Source organism: Zea mays, chromosome 4, assembly GCF_902167145.1.
Source record: "Zea mays cultivar B73 chromosome 4, Zm-B73-REFERENCE-NAM-5.0, whole genome shotgun sequence".
NCBI classification, from domain to species: domain Eukaryota; kingdom Viridiplantae; phylum Streptophyta; class Magnoliopsida; order Poales; family Poaceae; genus Zea; species Zea mays.
The window spans coordinates 6,813,810-6,833,663 of NC_050099.1; the positions used below are offsets into that span (position 1 = coordinate 6,813,810).

The 19,854-nt window shown below is 43.8% G+C and overlaps 1 protein-coding gene across 2 annotated transcripts; it reads left to right on the top strand.

Annotated features, from left to right (window-relative positions):
• Nucleotides 1–319: 319 nt before the first annotated feature.
• Nucleotides 320–9,005, top strand: LOC103652783 (ABC transporter G family member 39). 2 transcript variants are annotated; one of them, XM_008679748.3, is made up of 24 exons: nt 320–623; nt 1,793–2,317; nt 2,602–2,722; nt 2,825–2,913; nt 2,996–3,080; nt 3,212–3,371; nt 3,463–3,539; nt 3,631–3,681; nt 3,772–3,862; nt 3,956–4,257; nt 4,343–4,624; nt 4,715–5,192; nt 5,260–5,360; nt 5,445–5,604; nt 5,748–5,870; nt 5,956–6,068; nt 6,339–6,671; nt 6,795–7,085; nt 7,180–7,263; nt 7,368–7,501; nt 7,586–7,813; nt 7,906–8,077; nt 8,155–8,409; nt 8,505–9,005. In XM_008679748.3, the coding sequence occupies exons 2-24, from the start codon at nt 1,968–1,970 to the stop codon at nt 8,763–8,765; spliced, it is 4,341 nt and encodes a 1,446-aa protein (XP_008677970.1). In that variant the 5' UTR covers nt 320–623; nt 1,793–1,967; the 3' UTR covers nt 8,766–9,005. The 2 variants fall into 2 exon arrangements, with proteins under 2 accessions (XP_008677970.1, XP_008677971.1); XM_008679749.3 differs by lacking the exons at nt 320–623; nt 1,793–2,317; nt 2,602–2,722 and having other exon boundaries at nt 2,892–2,913; nt 3,013–3,080.
• Nucleotides 9,006–19,854: the final 10,849 nt, after the last annotated feature.

Here is a 19,854-nt window from a genome sequence, read left to right on the forward strand (position 1 = left end):
ACCAAATTAATCTTAAGGGCTAGTTTGGAAACTTAAATCTCCTCCGAAATTCCCGTTGATTGAGTGGGAAAATGAGTTAATTTCCCACTCGGGCTAGTTTAGGATTTTAGCACCTCCAATCCCCTCCGGTATTTGAACACCCAAACTAGTCCTCAATCTCCGAAAATCCTGAAGGGGATTTTAGTTTCCAAACTAGCCCTAAGAAAAAGAAAAAAATATAGTGGACTACAATCCTAGGTGAGGTTACCTTCCTCATTTGTATTTTATCCACCCTTTCTTGGCCAAATTAATCTTAACCATGACTGCCATGTGGGCCTAATTTCGTCAGCTTTCCAATTCTCAAATCGCGGACATGGAATGCTCTCCCGTCGAGACTTCAGCGCCGCCACCTGCTGCTTTGTTCCACGCCAGCCGCGGCGCATTGCTGTTCTTCCATGCCAGCTACCGCTCCTCTCGCCAGCTCTACAAGGGGAGGGTTGAAATGGACGGCGCCTGCTTCGTGTTACCGCAACGAACGTCTCGTGCACACCAAGTGTGTGTGTGTTGGGGGGGGGGTTTGCAAGGAACGGGGATTACGCCGTCATTCGGATTTGGAGGAATGGAGCCGCCCTGCATCTTAACAGGTACATATTTTCATCTGGGATCACCTGTCTCTTCGCCTCCAGTCAAAACACCTGTAAAAGAGGGACCACTAGAATTTCATCCTCCTTTGAGCTTGCGACCAAACTTACTGTAGGTATTTTCGAAGATTGGCCATCTTCTAAAATTATATTTGTACTAATGGGTTCCAAATTGTGGGACCTAATTCAAACTTCTTTACCTTTGACGGTTCATAGACAAATATGTTAAACAAAAAAATGTATTATCAATATATATTTCAAGTTTCATTTGATAAAACTATTTCAATGCGCTAGATATTAAACCATTCTCCTATAAACTTAGTCATAGTTATACTAGTTTAGTTTGACACATATAGGACAAAAGCAAAGCTAATATGACAAAAAATTTTGAAATAGAGGGAGTATTTACTATATCATAAGGAATATTAATATGTTGCTTGATGTACAATTAGTGGTGCACATCTTCATTTTGATGCTACTTCTGTCTCTGCTACATTGGTCCCTGCCTGTAGACATTCATATATAGGTAGTGTGCACTTGTGTGTAGTGGCCTAGTGGGGTGTGTCTGAACGTCTGCATCCATCTCTTATTTTAACAAACACTACCCTGTACCCTTATATTTTTTGAAAAGGCAGGAGGTCTGCCAAGATATATTGATAAGAAGAATAACAAGAGGTTTAAGTCAATACAGTGACCGAAGTACTAGGCAAAGATCCAACCTGAAGAGAAGTAAACAAAAATAAAAAACAGACCCCACTAAATAGTTGTTAAGGGGTAACTAGGTGCTTGGCCCCTGCCAAAATCCAGGCTGCTGTCTCACTCTTGATTTTGGCAATGATTTGTTGGCAGCTCGAGAATCTGCGATCAAAGATTCTCGCATTTCGTTCTCGCCAAATCTCCCAGTTTACAAGGATCAAAAGTGATCTGATGCCTTTTCTATTGCATCCCGGCAAAAAAGCCAGCTTTTCCCACCAATGCCCCAGCTCGGGGGGTCGCCCCCAGTTAGACGGCTTCAGGCCCTGAACAGCTACCCAGACAGCAACTTCCTCCCAAATTCTTTTGATGAAACGACATTCCACAAAAAGATGAAGCCCCGATTCCTGGGCAGCACGACACAAGACGCAAGTTGGTTCATGGGTACCCTTATATTTGACACTATCAATCTTTTGTAGGGTCCAATGTGGAACAAGCATAGCTTGCTTAAACCATGCATATATACAGTAGCAAACAATAACAAAAGACAGGAGACACGATTGAGCAAGAACACAAAAAACAAGAAAGGATCAAATAAACAGGAGATTAACAACAAAGGAGTTTGAAGAGGTCGATTGGGCTGGGGCTCTAAGCATGGAAGATGACAGCAGGAGGGTGGATACGATGCAGATGGGGAGCAACCTGGATGGGAGCTTGCTGCGGAGATCATCATCATGGTGGGCATCGAGAGGAAACAATGCATTCTGGTGGCCAGCGAGGGAGGACGACGACGAGGAGGCGCTGAGATGGGCGGCCATAGAGAAGCTACCCACCTACGACCGCATGAGGAAAGGCATCCTGACAGCAGTGGGTGACGGCATACAGGAGGTGGACATCCAAGGGCTCAACATGCAGGAAAGGAAATGCCTCATCCAGCGCCTCATCCGCATCCCCGAGGAGGACAACGAGAGGTTCCTTCTGAAGCTGTGTGAACGGATGGAGAGGTGATTACTCAGAACTAGCTCAACTTCATTCTTCCTTATTAGTCATTGATCACACACTTCCGAAAATTTCAGAAGCATCTGAAGAATGATATGCACAGCCATGAGAAAACTGTTTGATTTTGCATGTGGCACAAGAAAAAATAATTGATTTTTGAACTATGCGATACTGTCATCAGAAAGCTGCCTTATTGTGCAGCTAATTTGATTTGTAATCATATGCACTCAAGTCGTCTTGATTTTCCATGGTCAATTTCTAAGGATGTTTTTTTTTCTTATTTTTGTAGAGTTGGGATTCAGAACCCAACAATAGAAGTGCGGTTTGAGCATTTGACCATTGACACAGAGATCTATGTTGGCAAACAGGGAGTCCCAACATTTACCAACTTCTTCTCCAACAAAGTCAGGGTATGCATTGTAGTAGTGGCATAAATATTCATGCTTCCTAGCCATGGAAAGGACTGTAATGTTTCTTCAGCTCCTGACTGTTGTGAGCTGTTACTATCTCAGGATGCTTTGATTGCTTTGCACATTATCTCAAGTGGTAAGAGACCTATATGCATCCTTCATGGCATCAGTGGAATCGTAAGACCAAACAGGTAAGAAATTGAGATCTTCAAAACAAAATAGAAATGATTTTGCTTCAGGTTAGAGTTTAATCACCACGTGAAACTTGTTCAGAATGTCTTTGTTGCTAGGTGCTCCTGGATCTGGGAAAACGAGTCTACTTCTGGCTTTGGCAGGGAAACTCGACTCAACTCTGAAGGTATCACATTGTTCATGCTTCTTGAGTTTAAGTTGTCATTAACTTTAGGTGGAAGACTACTTCAAAGAAAATCAAACTAGCTACAGATTCTAACATGACTCTTCGTTGAACTTTGTAATGGAATTCTTCAGATGTCAGGAAGGGTGACTTATAATGGACATGCCATGGATGAATTTGTCCCCCAAAGTACATCGGCATACATTGGGCAGCACGATGTTCACATAGGTGAAATGACGGTCCGTGAAACATTAGCGTTTGCTGCAAGATGTCAAGGAGTTGGAACCCGTTATGGTATGTATAACTATTTAACAAGTGGCAAGTCACACATGGTCATATGAAAGGGACTTTTCCTAAGTGATTTTTATGGTGTTCTACAACACAGATATGCTCACTGAACTCTCAAGAAGAGAAAAACATGCCAAAATTAAGCCAGATCCTGACATTGATGTTTACATGAAGGTAGAATGTCACGAAATTTGAATCAAAACCCTTATTTGAAAAAGAAGTAACAAGGGATCTTCAAAGTATTTGTGCTATTCTGTGCAAACAGGCCATCTCCCAGGAAGGACAAGAGAACTTCATCACTGATTACGTCCTCAAAGTGAGTTAAAAAAAGGACACAGTGCACGTAGAAGGTACAGGAGATATGCCCCTTAGCATCTAACAGTAACAGCATGGATTTCTTTTGCAGATTTTGGGTCTGGATATCTGTGCAGATATAATGGTCGGAGACTCTATGATCAGAGGTATCTCAGGAGGACAAAAGAAGCGTGTCACAATAGGTATGCAATCTGCAGCTAAGAAGAAATATCCATACATAAAACCCTGAAGCATAACAGAAATATCTGACTCCTCAGCCTGTTGGATTTGCATAGGTGAGATGCTTGTTGGGCCAGCTAATACACTATTCATGGATGAAATCTCCAATGGTCTGGACAGCGCCACTGCCTATCAGATCGTCAACTCTCTAAGGCAGTCGGTCCACATCCTTGGTGCCACTGCACTCATCTCATTGCTTCAGCCTGCACCTGAAATATATGAGCTATTTGATGACATTGTTCTCCTTGCTGAGGGCCAGATCGTGTACCAGGGTCCTCGAGAAAATGTCCTCGAGTTTTTTGAGGCCATGGGTTTCAGATGTCCTGATAGGAAAGGTGTTGCAGATTTCCTGCAAGAAGTGAGTGATCTGGGAGAATGCGATTTACTGTACACGTCCAGAATTTCTAGAATCCAATTTGATGTTTTTCTATTTGGATGGACAGGTTACATCTAGGAAGGATCAATACCAGTACTGGTGTACAAGAGATGAACCATATCGGTACATTTCAGTAAATGACTTCGTAGATTCCTTCAAAGCATTCCATGTTGGCCATGCATTGCAGTCGGAGCTCGAGCTGCCCTTCGATCGAACCAAGAACCACCCTGCTGCCCTCACAACATCAAAGTTTGGTATCAGCAAGATGGAGCTTCTCAAGGCATGCTTTTGTAGGGAGTGGCTGATGATGAAGAGGAACTCATTTGTTTACATCATCAAAATAGTGCAGGTAAGAAACATGCATTTGGCTCCTAAAATCTTCTCTACTTTGAAATTTAGATAGTTATAGATTCAGATGGTTGTCACATACTTGTACCAGCTCATAATCCTAGGAACCATTACAATGACGGTCTTCCTGCACACAAAAATGCATCGACACAGTGTTGAAGATGGAGTCATCTTTCTAGGTGCGATGTTCCTTGGATTAGTCACACATTTGTTCAATGGTTTTGCTGAGGTTGCCATGAGCATTGCAAAGCTGCCAATATTTTATAAGCAAAGAGATAATCTCTTCTATCCATCATGGGCATATGCATTGCCTACATGGTTGATCAAGATCCCAATATCATTCTTGGAATGTGCTGTTTGGACTGGCATGACTTACTATGTCATCGGTTTTGATCCAAGCATCGAAAGGTTCTTCCGCCATTACCTACTGCTTGTACTGATAAGCCAGATGGCATCTGGTCTTTTCCGGCTTCTTGCTGCAGTAGGAAGAGAGATGGTTGTTGCAGACACGTTTGGCTCATTTGCTCAGATTGTCCTGCTGATTCTTGGTGGATTCTTGATAGCAAGAAGTATGTAATGTATTCATTCAGTCATTGTTTAGTGTCCAGTGTTTGGGACTCAGTTCTCTTTCTGCAGATAACATCAAGAAATCATGGATTTGGGGTTACTGGTCCTCCCCTCTGATGTATGCCCAGAATGCCATAGCGGTGAATGAGTTCCTTGGCAATAGTTGGCAGGTGGTGATGCAACCAACGCAAGCTTGATGTCTCTGAAGTTCAGATTGACAACTGAAATGGGAAATGATATAAACCTTTGTGCAGGTCGATAGGGCAGAAAACAATGACACGCTTGGTGTCCAAATCCTAAAGGCACGCGGCATTTTTGTAGGCCCAAAGTGGTACTGGATTGGTGTTGGAGCATTGCTTGGATACATCATGATCTTCAATTTACTCTTTGTACTGTTCCTTGACTGGCTTGGCCGTGAGTACTCTCCAGCTCAAAGATAGTTTGATTCACACTTCAAAATCTTATGTTTGTCTTTTAGAACAAAACCATCTTATATTTGTCCTTTTTTTAAAAAAAGCCATCTTATGTTTGGCATGATGTCATTCTTGTTACAATAGCACTTAGAAAAGGCCAGACTGTTGTTTCTGAGGAGGAACTGAGAGAGAAGCATGTAAACCGTACTGGTGAGAATGTTGAATTGGCGCTTCTTGGAACAGACTGCCAGAATTCACCATCTGATGGTCTGTCATAAGTATTCTCTGTTATAAAATGCGCTGAACATGTCAGTCTTGCAACCTTTAACGAATCAACGAATTACAATTGCAGGAAGTGGAGAAATCTCCAGAGCAGACACCAAGAACAAGAAGGGAATGGTACTTCCATTTACACCATTGTCAATCACCTTTAACAATATCAAATACTCCGTGGACATGCCTCAGGTAAGCAATATCTGTCATTTATTATTTTAATGAATGACACATGTGAACTTTAATCATTTCATTAAATAAAAAATGCGTACAACACAATCCTATGCTAGCACAGGCCAGAAACTAAAAACAAACAAAACATGCACAAAACAGAACAATAATTATTTGCAAACAGAGACGAGAAAGCAGATTTATTCTATTTTTACACATACAGAAACTGCTAACAGTAAACAGTAAGTACTAATTATACTCCACATGTCTCTATCTATTTACCTTCAACAGGAAATGAAAGACAAAGATATTACTGAAGACCGGCTACTACTGCTGAAGGGTGTAAGTGGAGCCTTCAGACCTGGAACCCTTACAGCATTGATGGGAGTCAGCGGAGCGGGTAAGACAACTCTGTTGGATGTGTTGGCAGGAAGGAAAACTAGTGGCTACATCGAAGGTGACATTTACATATCTGGATACCCAAAGAAGCAAGAGACCTTTGCTCGGATCGCTGGTTACTGCGAGCAAAGCGATATCCACTCTCCACATGTCACTGTTTATGAATCCCTCCTGTTCTCAGCATGGCTCCGGTTGCCACCTGAAGTTGACTTGGAAGCAAGAAAGGTAGATCGAATATTACGACCTTCATTCTGATAGCTCATAAGTAACTCGTTGACCCTTTCTTTTTGGAATTGCAATGGATTACAAGAGCACTTGGCGTGATTGGATCACTTTTTATGGACGCAGATGCATGTGGAAGATGTTGCTGAACTTGTCGAGCTCATTCCACTGAGAGGAGCATTGGTGGGGCTGCCAGGAGTGAATGGTTTGTCTACCGAACAGAGGAAGAGGCTCACTATAGCAGTTGAGCTCGTTGCCAACCCATCCATCATATTCATGGACGAACCAACTTCGGGACTAGATGCGACGGCAGCTGCAATCGTGATGAGGACAGTCAGAAACACGGTCGATACTGGACGAACTGTCGTCTGCACGATCCATCAGCCCAGCATCGACATCTTTGAAGCTTTTGATGAGGTAAGTAGCATAAATGATGAGAAAAATTGTAGAAGTAATCCTCGAACCTGTGCTAAGTTGTTAAAGGTTGCAAGCGGTTCTTGAACTTTTGTAGCTGTTCCTGTTAAAATGGGGAGGTGAAGAAATATACGTCGGCCCCTTAGGACACAAGTCATGCCACCTAATCAAATACTTCGAGGTGGGGTTCATTACTCACATGTTGAGCAAAATATCTATCTTTTGATCTATGCCAGGCGTTGTACGTGGTAACCCATAACCATGTTTAGTGCTACAAATGTATAGGGTTTACAAGGCGTGAAGAAAATCAAGGACGGTTGCAATCCTGCGACATGGATGTTGGAAGTGACCACCGTAGCTCAAGAAGCCATTCTTGGGTGCAACTTTGCTGAAGTATACAGGAATTCATATTTATACCGGTATGTTCAATGCCACCAATCAGTTTTCCTTGCTCTTACCTATGCTCCATTTTTTACATTGCCGATTTGGTTGCACCATCGTAGGAAGAACAAAATTTTGGTCAGTGAATTAAGCACACCTCCGCCTGGATCCAAAGACTTGTACTTCCCAACACAGTACTCACAATCCTTCATCACACAGTGCATGGCCTGCCTATGGAAGCAACACAAGTCATACTGGAGAAACCCATCATACACTGCAAATAGAATTTTCTTCACCGCACTTATTGCCTTCGTGTTTGGAACCATCTTCTTGAGCTTAGGCAAGAAAGTGTAAGTAACAATCATTTGCCGATTAAGACTTGAGATATTGTCGTGAGTACGTTGTGACAGAGATTGTGCTTCACTTCACCTATCCTTTTCAGTGGCAAGAGGCAGGACCTGTTTGACGCTTTGGGATCCATGTATGCCGCGGTCCTTTTGATTGGAGTTCAGAATGGCCTAACCGTACAGCCGATAGTAGATGTTGAGAGAACGGTATTCTACCGAGAAAAGGCTGCTGGAATGTACTCCGCTCTACCCTACGCTTTTGCACAGGTAAATGGTCTTAGCGAAATATTTGAATAATACCAGTACTATATTTGCTGGGTTCTAACAATCCAACTCTTCAACAGGTTGTAATTGAGATCCCACACATCTTCCTCCAGACTGTTGTGTACGGTCTCATCATATACACCTTGATAGGCTTCGACTGGACAGTCCAGAAGTTCTTTTGGTACATGTTCTTCATGTACTTCACGTTCATGTACTTCACGTTCTACGGGATGATGGCAGTTGCCATGACACCGAACAGCGACATCGCCGCCCTAGCTTCAACTGCGTTCTACGCAATATGGAATATCTTTGCTGGCTTCATTATCCCCCGACCAGTAAGTCTCTCCAATGCAAGAGTGACTCCATGTACATTTGCAATATATTCGGATTTTTCTTTGCAACACTGAAGCATGCATGCCTGTTCCTGCAGAGGATACCGATATGGTGGCGATGGTACTCGTGGGCATGCCCAGTGGCTTGGACACTATATGGACTTGTGGCTTCCCAATTTGGAGATATTACAGATGTTAAGCTGGAAGACGGAGAAATAGTGAAAGATTTCATCGACAGATTCTTTGGGTTTACCCATGACCACTTGGGCTATGCAGCCACTGCCGTTGTTGGTTTCACGGTTCTCTTCAGTTTCATGTTTGCCTTCTCCATCAAAGTATTCAACTTCCAGATAAGATAAGAACACATCTCAAACGGATTCAGCTGTGATTACTGATTACGCTCACTTTTGTAATACAAGGATACAATAAGGTGCTGTTTGGTCCGCATATTTGTAATATGATGGGTAACTGATAACATTAAATCATTTTTATTTAAGTTTAACCGTAATCGGATGTCACACTAGAAAGTGATACTGGTATACTCAAACTTATTACCGTTGCTATTTAAGCATGAATCATTACTATTGCTATTTACATTATATTTATGAATCAAATGGTATCTAAATGTAAGATAACAACATCACGTATGTAGTACGTATTTGATTCATTTTATTGCGTACTTAAATGTCATTTTCCTTTATTTTCCAAACATTTTAACCTATATGTAAATTGTAGATTGTGAATAGCTGAGTTCACTGTTACAAATTGACAATGGATTTTTGGTAAAAGTAACCGGTAATTATTGTACCGTTACAACTATTCAGTGGCAAATCCAGTGGTGGTACCTATTAGATTATCTTCAAAAACTTATTCATCTACATGCAAATATTTAAAATCTACTAGGGTTCAAGTTTCGAGCGAAGAGGAGATTCTCTCGGCGTAACCTTGCGCCCTGCTCAGCTTGTTCTCGATCTCGGTCCTGAGCTTGTCGGCGATCACGGTGGCGAGAATTCCGCCTTTCTCGGTATACTCGCTCATCGGAGGTTTCTCCTATTTCTGAAACTTCATCCCGAGATACGGGCTACGCTGGGTCCTGTTCCGCAGCCTCGTGATGTCACTGAATATTCCGGCGTCTATTCCTTCGTCACTGAGCTTCTCGCTGGGGAGGCTCTTCCCCTTGCACGGTCAGCTCGTCGTCGGAAATAGGAGATGACTCCAATCTCTCCCCGATGAAGAGGATGTTGGGGTAGAAAGGAGTTACTGTGGTGGTGATTTCCTTTCCGTCCTTCTTTGAGGGCGAAGGTGCCGGAAAGATAACTCGGCGGAGCTCCGTTCCCTTTCTAGGAACACTTGCTTCTCTCTTCCTTGTAATCCGTGTCCACTCCTTTGTGGGCGAAGTGGGCAGCGTAGTTCTTCGGGCGAGCAAATTCCTGGTTCTCGGCTTGCAAGAAGTAGTCTTCGACTGAGGCGTAGGAGGTTGCGCTGTCCGTTGTCTTGTTTCGGCTTTCCTGGGGATTTCCAAGGAAAGCTTTTTCTCCAGTGGATCTGCTATGCGGTGTAGAATTCCTTTCTCATCTGCCACAGACAAGATGATCCCGAAGCAGAATACAGATCCAGGGCGAAGAGCGATCTTGCACTGGGAAGTGACGGCCATTGAGCTAGCTTGGGTCAACGACACACCCCCTACCTGGCGCGCCAGCTGTCGGTGTTCAGAGTCCGACCACACACCTAGGGTTACCCCTCGCGGTGCTTTTAGATAGGACGGTGTTGTTGACTGTAACTCAATGGTTCGTGCGATATGCACGAGAGACGACAGACGATTTTCTACAGGATCGGGCCGCTTGGAGAGGCGTAATACCCTACTTCCTGGTGTGGATCTTTATGTGGTAGGTTACAAGAGAAGTCTCCAGTGTGGAGGAAAGCTAATGAGGTAGGTAGTTGGATGATTTTAATGATGGGGTACCCTCTAGGCCTTATATACTCGACCGAGGGGCACTACATGCGTATGTGATGATGATGTGTACCTAAATAATAGTGAACCGACTGAACTTATCCAGCTATAATCTAGCTGACTTATTTCTAATCTGTTCCGGTATTCAGGGGCACTGCGCGCGGGAAAGTCGGGTGAACGCTACGGATAGCGCTCGAGTCTAACGGGTTGCTCGAGCCTAAATCTGCTTCTTACCCTCGTCAGCCCATTCCGCCAGTAGTCCTCCCCTGGCCCACAAAGGGATTGCCTTGCGAGATAACAGCCCAAAGCCTCTCGCGAGGCCTTTTTGCCTTTTAGTGGACCCAGGGGATATATGTCCCCCACAGCTGGCTAATACAATTGACAATATCAAGCTCATTATTCAGTTCATCGACTTAATAGAGGAGAACATGGATCTAACTATCCAAAAGTGTTCTCAGAGACATTATCACAAGTCACCTGCAAAATTTACTGGAACAACAAAAGATATATTGGAAACAGAGATGTAAAATCAAATGGGTCGAGTGTAGAGATGCAGGGACAATTTTTTTTTCATTCCAATGCATCTATCAGGCACAACCATAACTTCATTGCTACAATTCAAGACGACTCAGGCAACATGATATCTGGACATGAGGCCAAGGCTGAAACTCTATGGGAGGCTTATAAAATTAGACTTGGCACAAAAGGGGTGTCAGAAATGGTATTTGACCTAAATATGGTCTTGCAGAGCTCTCAAGATCTTAACATTCTAGAGGCCCCGTTCTCTGAAAATGAAGTTAACTTAGTAATTGCAAGCCTCCCTAGCGGCAAGGCCTCGGGCCCTGATGGTTTCAACAGTGATTTTCTCAAAAAATGCTGGCCAATCATCGCTCAAGACTTATATGATCTTTGTAAGAGTTTTCATGCTAGAGAGATCTGTATGCAAAGAATTAATGGGTCACACATCACCTTAATACCGAAGAAATCATCACCTATGACGATTAGTGACTACATACCTATTTCTCTGCTCAACACTAGCATCAAGATTGTGACAAAATGCTTGCCAATAGACTGCAAAATACTATTACCAAATTAATACACAAAAACCAATATGGATTCATCAGAGGGCGCACCATACAAGACTGTCATGCCTGGGCCTTTGAATATATTTACATGTGCAAGAAATCTCGGAATCAAATGGTCATTCTTAATGTAACACCCTAGGTGTTTGCCTCTTGTTCGACAATGATTATGGACTTAAGCATGAGAGATCGTTGAGAATAATGGTCTCTATGTCTTAATTGTCATCTATCTTGAATTCGACATCACTTTCATCCTTATCTATCTGGAACCTTTCTAAAGTTTGGAACGTATTTGTTCTGAAAATTAGCGAGTCTTGTGATTAATTAAAATTCATCGATTGTGCAAATACGAATTTGGGAATTTAGTTCAGACATCCGATTTCATCCCAAACAAATTTATTAGAATTCGACGACTAAAGTTTTTGGTGCAAAATGATCCAGACCCCGCGTGCGTTATCCGAGAGATCGTGCACAAGGTTTATAATTGCATTGTTTGTCCAGCAGAGTAATCAAACGTTCGGAGCGAGAATAAAAAGGGAATCAAGGGAAAGGCTCATCAATTATCAAGGACTCCTTTTTGCATAAAAGCTTACTAATAATGGATCCTTAAGTCAAGTTTTATTTCACAAGTTAGGTTATTATCTGAATCTACTAACCTGTCTCTAGATTTTCCTAATCTAGAACATTCACTTGGCATACAATAGATTGCTTTTAACCAAAACTTTGTTATACATGTTAACTACGATGCAGAGCAGTGATCCAGTCTTCATGACTGAGAAGTAACAGCGATTTGAATTGATTAATACCCAGCTGGGGATCTCCAACCACACGACATATGTAGCACTTAACCCTTGCATATGTCTACCATTCCCACGGGTCCTCCACTATGTGAATCGATCCATGCCACTCGAGAGTACGGTACTCCATCATCCAGCCACGTGCCAGGTGGGTACACGCCACTCCCGCCATCTCTCCACTCCCAGTGCGTGATTGTCTTTTCACCTATGGAGTAGTCGGGTTCAGGCTTACCTATGATGAGGTATGCGGCCAGCTAAAAGGCCCTAGATCAACAGGCCTACAATCGGTATGGTCCTTAATCGACACAGACGAGCGACCTCTCCAGCTGAACGTCTGGTCTCATTTTAAACAAATCTTAAAATTTGGTACTTGGCAGAGGTACTCTGCTTGAATGATGAATTCATTCCCGCGGAGGATGCCTTCATTATCCCAAACCCTTTTTCTTTTTAAAAATCATGAATCATAGATAAAAAAACATTTTTTCTTAATCTATAAGCATGACTAAGCATCACTAGCTTTGATAAAACAAGTAATAAGGTATGATAATCAATCTTTCAAGGATGGTAATGTGACAAGTGTTTAATCAATCAACTCCTTTTACCTAATGCATCATATAAGTGATAAAAGTTTGTAAATACAAGGAAAGTGGAAAATGCACCGGGGCTTGCCTTATTGCAGGAGAAGATCTAAAACCCTTCTACTCTGGTAAGCAGTTAGATGAAATTCCACCACCGGATCAGCAGGCACTGAAGTGAACTCCTTCTTCAGACACCACTTCTTCTAGGTGTTCTACAAGTCAATTACATGTAGATGAATGTTGTCTATGGTACAGAAATGCATTTCATAAAGAAGGTAACAAACAACTCATCCTGAGTACACTTTTCTACAAGGTGCTAAAAACTAGCCAAAACACTAGAGGATTACCAAGGGCACTAGAAGACATCTTCAACTAATAATTCACCAAGGGACTAACCCATCTTAAACTTCATCCAAAAGCTCAAACTTCCTTAAGAAACTTCATTTCCTAATTACCCAAGGGTAAAATCCTTTTTCTTTTCGGACAACAATTAGTTTACTAAGCAAACCATTTCCAAACAACTTCAAACATGGACCAAGGGCTCAACTGGTCAAGACAAGGTTGCCCAAAAATTTTCATAATTTTTGAAACACAACTTTTATTTCTACAAACCAAATTGGTCTTCTAAGAGCATCTTTTAATCCCCTAAAATTTGGTATCTGTTGCAAAAATCCTAAATTTATTTTTACTACAAAGTACATGATTTTACACACCTCATAAAACTGGTCTTACAATTTTAGCATTTTTGTACAATTTTTGGCCTAATTTACAAGCTCTCAACTAAATAAATAAAGAAAAACCATTTCTTTATGGGCTGGAACTGGCCCACTGCGGCCCAGCACCGGGTAGAGTCGGTCTGCAGCCGGGAGCCCGCGTCTGCGTTGGCGCTTTTGTGCAAAGGACCCCCGCACTTTGAACAATCTGACTCGAGTCCAAGTCACTGTCGCGTTGTTTCACTGACATACTCATTTAAACCCTTCGATTTCTTTCCATTCCCACTCCTAGATCCCCGACTCCACCGTGCCCAACTCCGAGGAGCCGGCGACTGAACGGCCGCCATGGTGCAATTCCGTCGATGGAGAGGACCTTTACAAAATCCTCAAACAATGGCGACCATGGCTAGGGGATGAATCAACCTATAGAGATCCTAAAACCGAGCTATTGATGGTGGCGACAAACACAACTCGACAAGTCTGATCCCACGAACACTGCATGGTAGAGCTCCAACCAAGTATTCGGAGAGCAATAGGGACTCACCAACACCTCGGTGCTCGCGCGAAGACAGCCAGGGAAAGCGCCAGTTGATGGTCAATAGAGAGGTAGTTCACGGCGCCGCACCGCGACGTCACAAGCACGTTCTACACAATAGACTATGGTAGCGCTAGAGCGACCAACACAGCGAGCTTCACTGACCGAAGGAGAGCTTGGAACAAGCATCACATAGGCATATAAACCTTTGAAGCGTTCTAGCCATGATGAGGGGGGAAATCGGCTGTGAAGCCTGTGATGGTCACCAAGCCGAGCAGATGGCACACAGCATAGGAGCAAATCAGGTATGGGGTTTTGGGAGGGAGGTTACCTAGTCTGAACACTACCACTTCACTCATACGATGACCACGAGTTAGAGCTGAAGGGCAGGGGAAAGACTTCACACAACCAAGCCCTAGTGCAACTGATCAAGGGCAGGCAACTCTGAGTTCAGCCCATATGTAGTGGAGAGTATTTTCTATGGTGCCAGCACTGCATGGCCTCCACACGTGGCTCTCATGCCCAGGCACCACACTAGCCACAAGCACAGCCAAACCTTGAACCTGAGCTAGTTCACGTGGACAAGGCAAGTAGATAAGCTTGCATTTGTTAATAGGTACACAACAGTCCAAAATTGATATTTCTGAAGGGAGAAACCCCAAGATCTTTAGCCATTCACTCCAGCCTTACCCCATCTCGAGTACAATAGTGGAGTACATCATACAACAAAGAGAAAAGGATCTCCTTCAGTTTACAATGGTGTTGGGGGCCTTCGTCTTCCGAAGGTCCTCAAAAACACGACTAACATGTTTCCCAAGTATAATATATGTACAGGAACCTTCGGACATGGGATAAAGCTGTACATGAGATAAAGGGCACAGTTCAGGAGAAGGATGAACCAATGCCGAAGCTACCCGTGGAAAAGCTTTGGCTCAACAGTGGAAAATGAAACCGACTTAAAAGGGAAAAGGTTGTCTAGTCCTCGATAGATTATCCCTAGTTCAAAAGTAAATGTCAAGGGCATGCACACAGGCTGCGTCCTGTGCCTATAAATAGATGAATAGTGACATCGTACTGTTCACACTGACTTGTATTCACTCGTGCGTCACGCTTGGACTTTTGCCTTCTGTCAAGCCGAAGGTACAAATGTAATTCAATATTATTCATGTTCATTCATGATAATATAAAAAGATATATTAATGATGTCGTATGATTATTCATGTCATTTCTCATGTTTCATATGCTTCTTCTTTTATTAACATATACTGCAATGATGAAGGTACATCCTTCATGACCTTCGTCTGAAGATCATTATATCCTAAGGGAAATAATGCTTCAAAGGACGAAGGACTTTAACCATTAACATTCCGTGTTGCCTTGTTCTTGACTCATAGCATTTGAGAACAAGTCCCCAACATTGGCGCCCACCTCCGGTGAACTCAATCGACCACCTTCGGCAAGCCATGACCTTCGTCATGCCGCCGAAGAAAACTTCTTCAGGGCTAGGGGCTGCACTGCAGCCACTGGACGTTAACCAAGACATGCTGCGTGAAGCTCGAACTCAAAAGAGGAAGGCTACAAGTCCAACACCCCAGGAGGAGGAGTTAGACTAGGAGATAAGGGATCTCGAAGCTATCCATCAGCAGGTGGAAAGGAAGAGAGAGAAAATGCTTCGTCTTTCCGATCTACAGAAGAAGATCGATGAAGCTGCTGAAGAAATACGTCATCTTACTCAAGATGACCAGGACCGAAGACCTCCACAAAGAGAGCTTCGTCAAGACAATTCCTACAATGATGATGATTGTTATGACGATTTTCATCATGGAAATTTTGCTTTTGATGATGCTTCTCCTCTATTAGTAGAATTGCAGGCTACCCCATGGCCCCCATCATACAAGCCACCTCAGCTCCCCATGTATGATGGACACTCAGATCTGAAGCAGTTCCTGATGAGCTACGAAGCAACTATATCTTCGTACAGGGGCAATACCGCAGTCATGGCGAAGTCCTTCGTCATGGTAGTCCGAAGTGTGGCCCAGACATGGTACTCTTCTCTCCGGCCAGGGACAATCATGTCATGGCAGAAGCTTAAGGACATGCTGGTCATTAGCTTTCAAGGGTTTTAGACGAAGCCAGTCACTGCTCAGGCTTTGTTCCAGTGCACTCAAGACCATGAGGAATACCTTCAGGCATATGTCCGAAGGTTCTTGCGTTTGAGAGCACAAGCGCCCACAGTGCCCAATGAAATCGTCATTGAGGCCATGATTAAAGGTCTTCGGCTAGGGCCTACGGCTCAATACTTCGCCAGGAAGCCCCCAGACTCTGGAGAAGCTGCTTCAGAAAATGGATGAGTACATCCGGGCTGACAATGACTTCCGCCAGAGAAGGGAGGAAGCTTATAGATTTTCTGAGATGACTAGGGGCTTCGGAGGAAGAATTCACCCTAGGCATGTCAGATCAATCCACAGCTCTAGTCAGAACGATGACAAAGGAGGCCAGTTTCAGAGGCCACATCATAGCTCACAATCTTCAGGACAGAAGCAAAGCTCCTTCAGGCCACCAGCTCCAAGGGGCCGAGGCGGTAGGGGCTTCGGAGGAAGATATTGGGATCAGCCCAGGAAAATCTATTGCTTATTCTATGGTGAAGACAAGGGCCACACAACAAGAACGTGTCATATTACCATTCAAAAGCAAAAAGAGATCGCCGAAGCAGAAGCCCGGCAGAATCAGCCGAAGCAGGTCTTACATACTGCTTCGTGCCACTCTCCCTACATACAGAGTATGTGGGCAATCAACCTGCAGCTTCTGTTGCTTCGGCAAGCCATTCACAAGCTTCCTGGCCTCAGCTTCCACCGCCACCACCATTGCAACCTACTTATACGCGAAGCTAGCAGCTAGAAGGGCGCCAGCACTCCCAACAACAACGTGACTTCAGGGAGGAGTCCGAAGCTCGTACAATCAACAACACTGTACCAGAGTCAAAGCACATATACTGATCAATATCCTGCTTCTTAAATACTTTTATTTTCTATGCCATTTTGCTTTCTGTATAAGGAACAAACAATGAAAATTTAGTTTTAATTTCTTGTAATGATTCTGCCTCTACCAGAATGAAATATATCTTCTTCACAGATTGTAATACTCAAAATTGTATACAAGTAGTATATAGTGATTTCTTCGTTTTATGTGCCTCATTTGCATCATAAGAAAGGAGCACACACACAATTTAGAGATTAAGTCAAACAAATGATAAAAAAATGCATCAGCTGGAGTTTATATGTTTGTGCATTAAAAAAATAATAAGAATAAAAATACTAAGACAATAATTACTAGAAGATGGAGCTTAACCCTAAATTGAAATTTGGGGTTTTAAACAAAATGAGGAAAGGAGAGGGAATATGAAAACATGAATAATATATTTAAATAAATATTCTCAAACTTAATACTTTTAATTGCACAAATATGGTTTGATAATGAATTAATTACAAGTTGGGACTTAAATTAGGATTTAAATTTGAATTGGTGAAATAATGGAAAAAACAGAAAATATAAATAAAAGAAAAAGAGAAAAGAAGAAAACTCACTTGGGCCGAGCTCCCTACTCCCGGCCCAGCTCGGCTCACCTTTTGGCCTAATTTGATGCCGCGCGTGCGCCTCGCCCACTGATGAAAGGGTCCCAGTGGTCAGCCGCCGCCTACGCTCTCTCGCGCACAGACGTTTCACCGAACCGTGGGGCCCCCTGGTCAGCTACTTCTTCTCCTCTTTAACAGAACGTGCTCAGCTCCACAGACGCGCGGGTGGAACCCCCTCGCGCTCCTCCAACTGATTTCCCCCCCCCCAAATCGGCGCTGATTTCGGTATCCGATCGATAGCCGCTGCTTGAATCGCGCTAGCCACCTCCGTGCGGGCCATCTTCGTCAGCTCCCCTGTTCTTCTCGGTCGTGAGCTAGAAACAAAATCGCGCGCTCGCACGGGGCCGTTGCAACCGTCTGCCGAAAACCTCGCTCAGGACCGCCCCAGTCAAATATCCATGAACCGGACTTCGCAATGGCCGTGGGTTATAAGCCTTGCCCCTACCGCTCCTTTGTGGATATGCCAAGCCGAAGCAAGTTGCCCTCGTGCCGCGTGTGTGTGCTGAGCAAAACTATGAGGAGAGAGAGAGAGGGAGCAAGAATCAGGTGCCGCTGCGTTTGGCTCGGTCGGGGGAGCTTCTGCGTAGCTCCGATGATGGTTTGCGGCTTGGCCCGGTGGATTTGCCAACCTGAACCCAGGATTGGGCGCTGGTGCGACCTCGTGCCAGACATTTCCGTGCTGCTCCATGGCGCCGCCGCGCTCGGGGTCAAGACCACGGTCGCCGGTCAGTAGGAAAGTGCCGCTGGGTGGTGTGTGTGCACTTCGTCGGGGCATGTGGATGGTGTCCGTGCCCTCGTCGTGCTCGGTTCGCGGAGGAATTGCTCACCGTCGAATCGCCTGCCAAAGATTCCGCCCCAACTCGATGACAGGGCGCCTGCGACCACATCACTGGTAACACGTTCTCATCTGAGTTCGCCTCAGCCTCCTAGTCGCATTGCACCGGTAGGAATAAGGCTTAGGGCATCAGCTCATGGTTTGGCATGTCGCCGGTGCACCCTCCACCGCAGGCCTAGGCAGCGCCGCCACGGCTTGGGGCCTGGGATTGAAGACGTTCGCGCGCCGTTAGATCCGTGATGGGCGGCTGGATTAGAAGCTATCGTACCCCCTTCGCGGGATAGAATCTGGGCCGTAGATCAGTGATTGAGCGGTTAGAAGTGAATCGGTGTCGTGGGTGACTCACGGCCGTCGAACTTGGATCCTACGGTGGTGAGTGAAAGCTGGGTTCTATCCAGGGCCGATCTAATCGTAGCCATCCCAGATGGATCTCACGGCTAGGATTAGTCGATACCCTTTCGCCCTGTTGTTTTTGCACAAGAACCCTTGGAAAACTAAGAAACCAACCCGCCGTCCACTCGGGTTATTCACTGAGTCTTAGAAAATTTCGGTTTAGGCCCCTATTTTCTCTAGAAATGGAGGCCCAGTCCAGAAAATAGAAAATCCAGGGAAATAAATAGAAAATGGATTTTTAATATAGAAATAATGGCTAGAATTTGTTTAATCCATAGAAAATTCATACTAATTCCAAATTGAGTCCTTCCAGTTCCTATAATTTTATAATATTATTGTTTATCTAATAGTGCCACTAATTTGACGCGAAAGCCACCTTAAAATTTATTTCCTAATTAAATCCATATAAAATACATAAAACCTTAGGAAATTCGTATCTTCCCCGTTTTAACTCCGATTTGATCCGTTCAAGTTGCGTTAGTCTCGTACAAGCACGTAGATCACTATTATGTAGTATATTCTTATGTGTGGTGTGATGTTAATTTTATCTATACCATGTTTGTTTGTATTGCTACGACTAGCGCGAGGACTCATGTCATCTGAAAGGCAAGTTGGTACCTGGAATCTCAAGTGCCAGGCAAGTTGTGCCCTTGATCACTTCTTTTTACCCACTCATGTTCTAATTAATCATAATGATCTGCATAGGTTAATTTTGATGGGTCCTAATAGGATACCCTAGTTTGATTATCTTTATACCTTGTTACCACTGAACTTTTTGGGTAGTACTTGCTAGTGCTTTATGTGGTTTTGGGTATGAAGATACATTACTCATGATTATACTTTTGTTATCCGTTGTTATTTATCGTTCATGATAAGATCATTATGTTAATTGGAACATGGAGAACCACCCGGGAAAACAGTGCTACCACAAG

Coding starts and splice junctions, on each gene's coding strand:
- LOC103652783 (XM_008679748.3), top strand. CDS start 1,968: ATGGAAGATGACAGCAGGAGGGTGGATACGATGCAGATGGGGAGCAAC. Junction 6,069..6,338: donor ACTCCGTGGACATGCCTCAG/GTAAGCAATATC, acceptor TACCTTCAACAG/GAAATGAAAGACAAAGATAT. Junction 7,814..7,905: donor TTGAGCTTAGGCAAGAAAGT/GTAAGTAACAAT, acceptor TATCCTTTTCAG/TGGCAAGAGGCAGGACCTGT.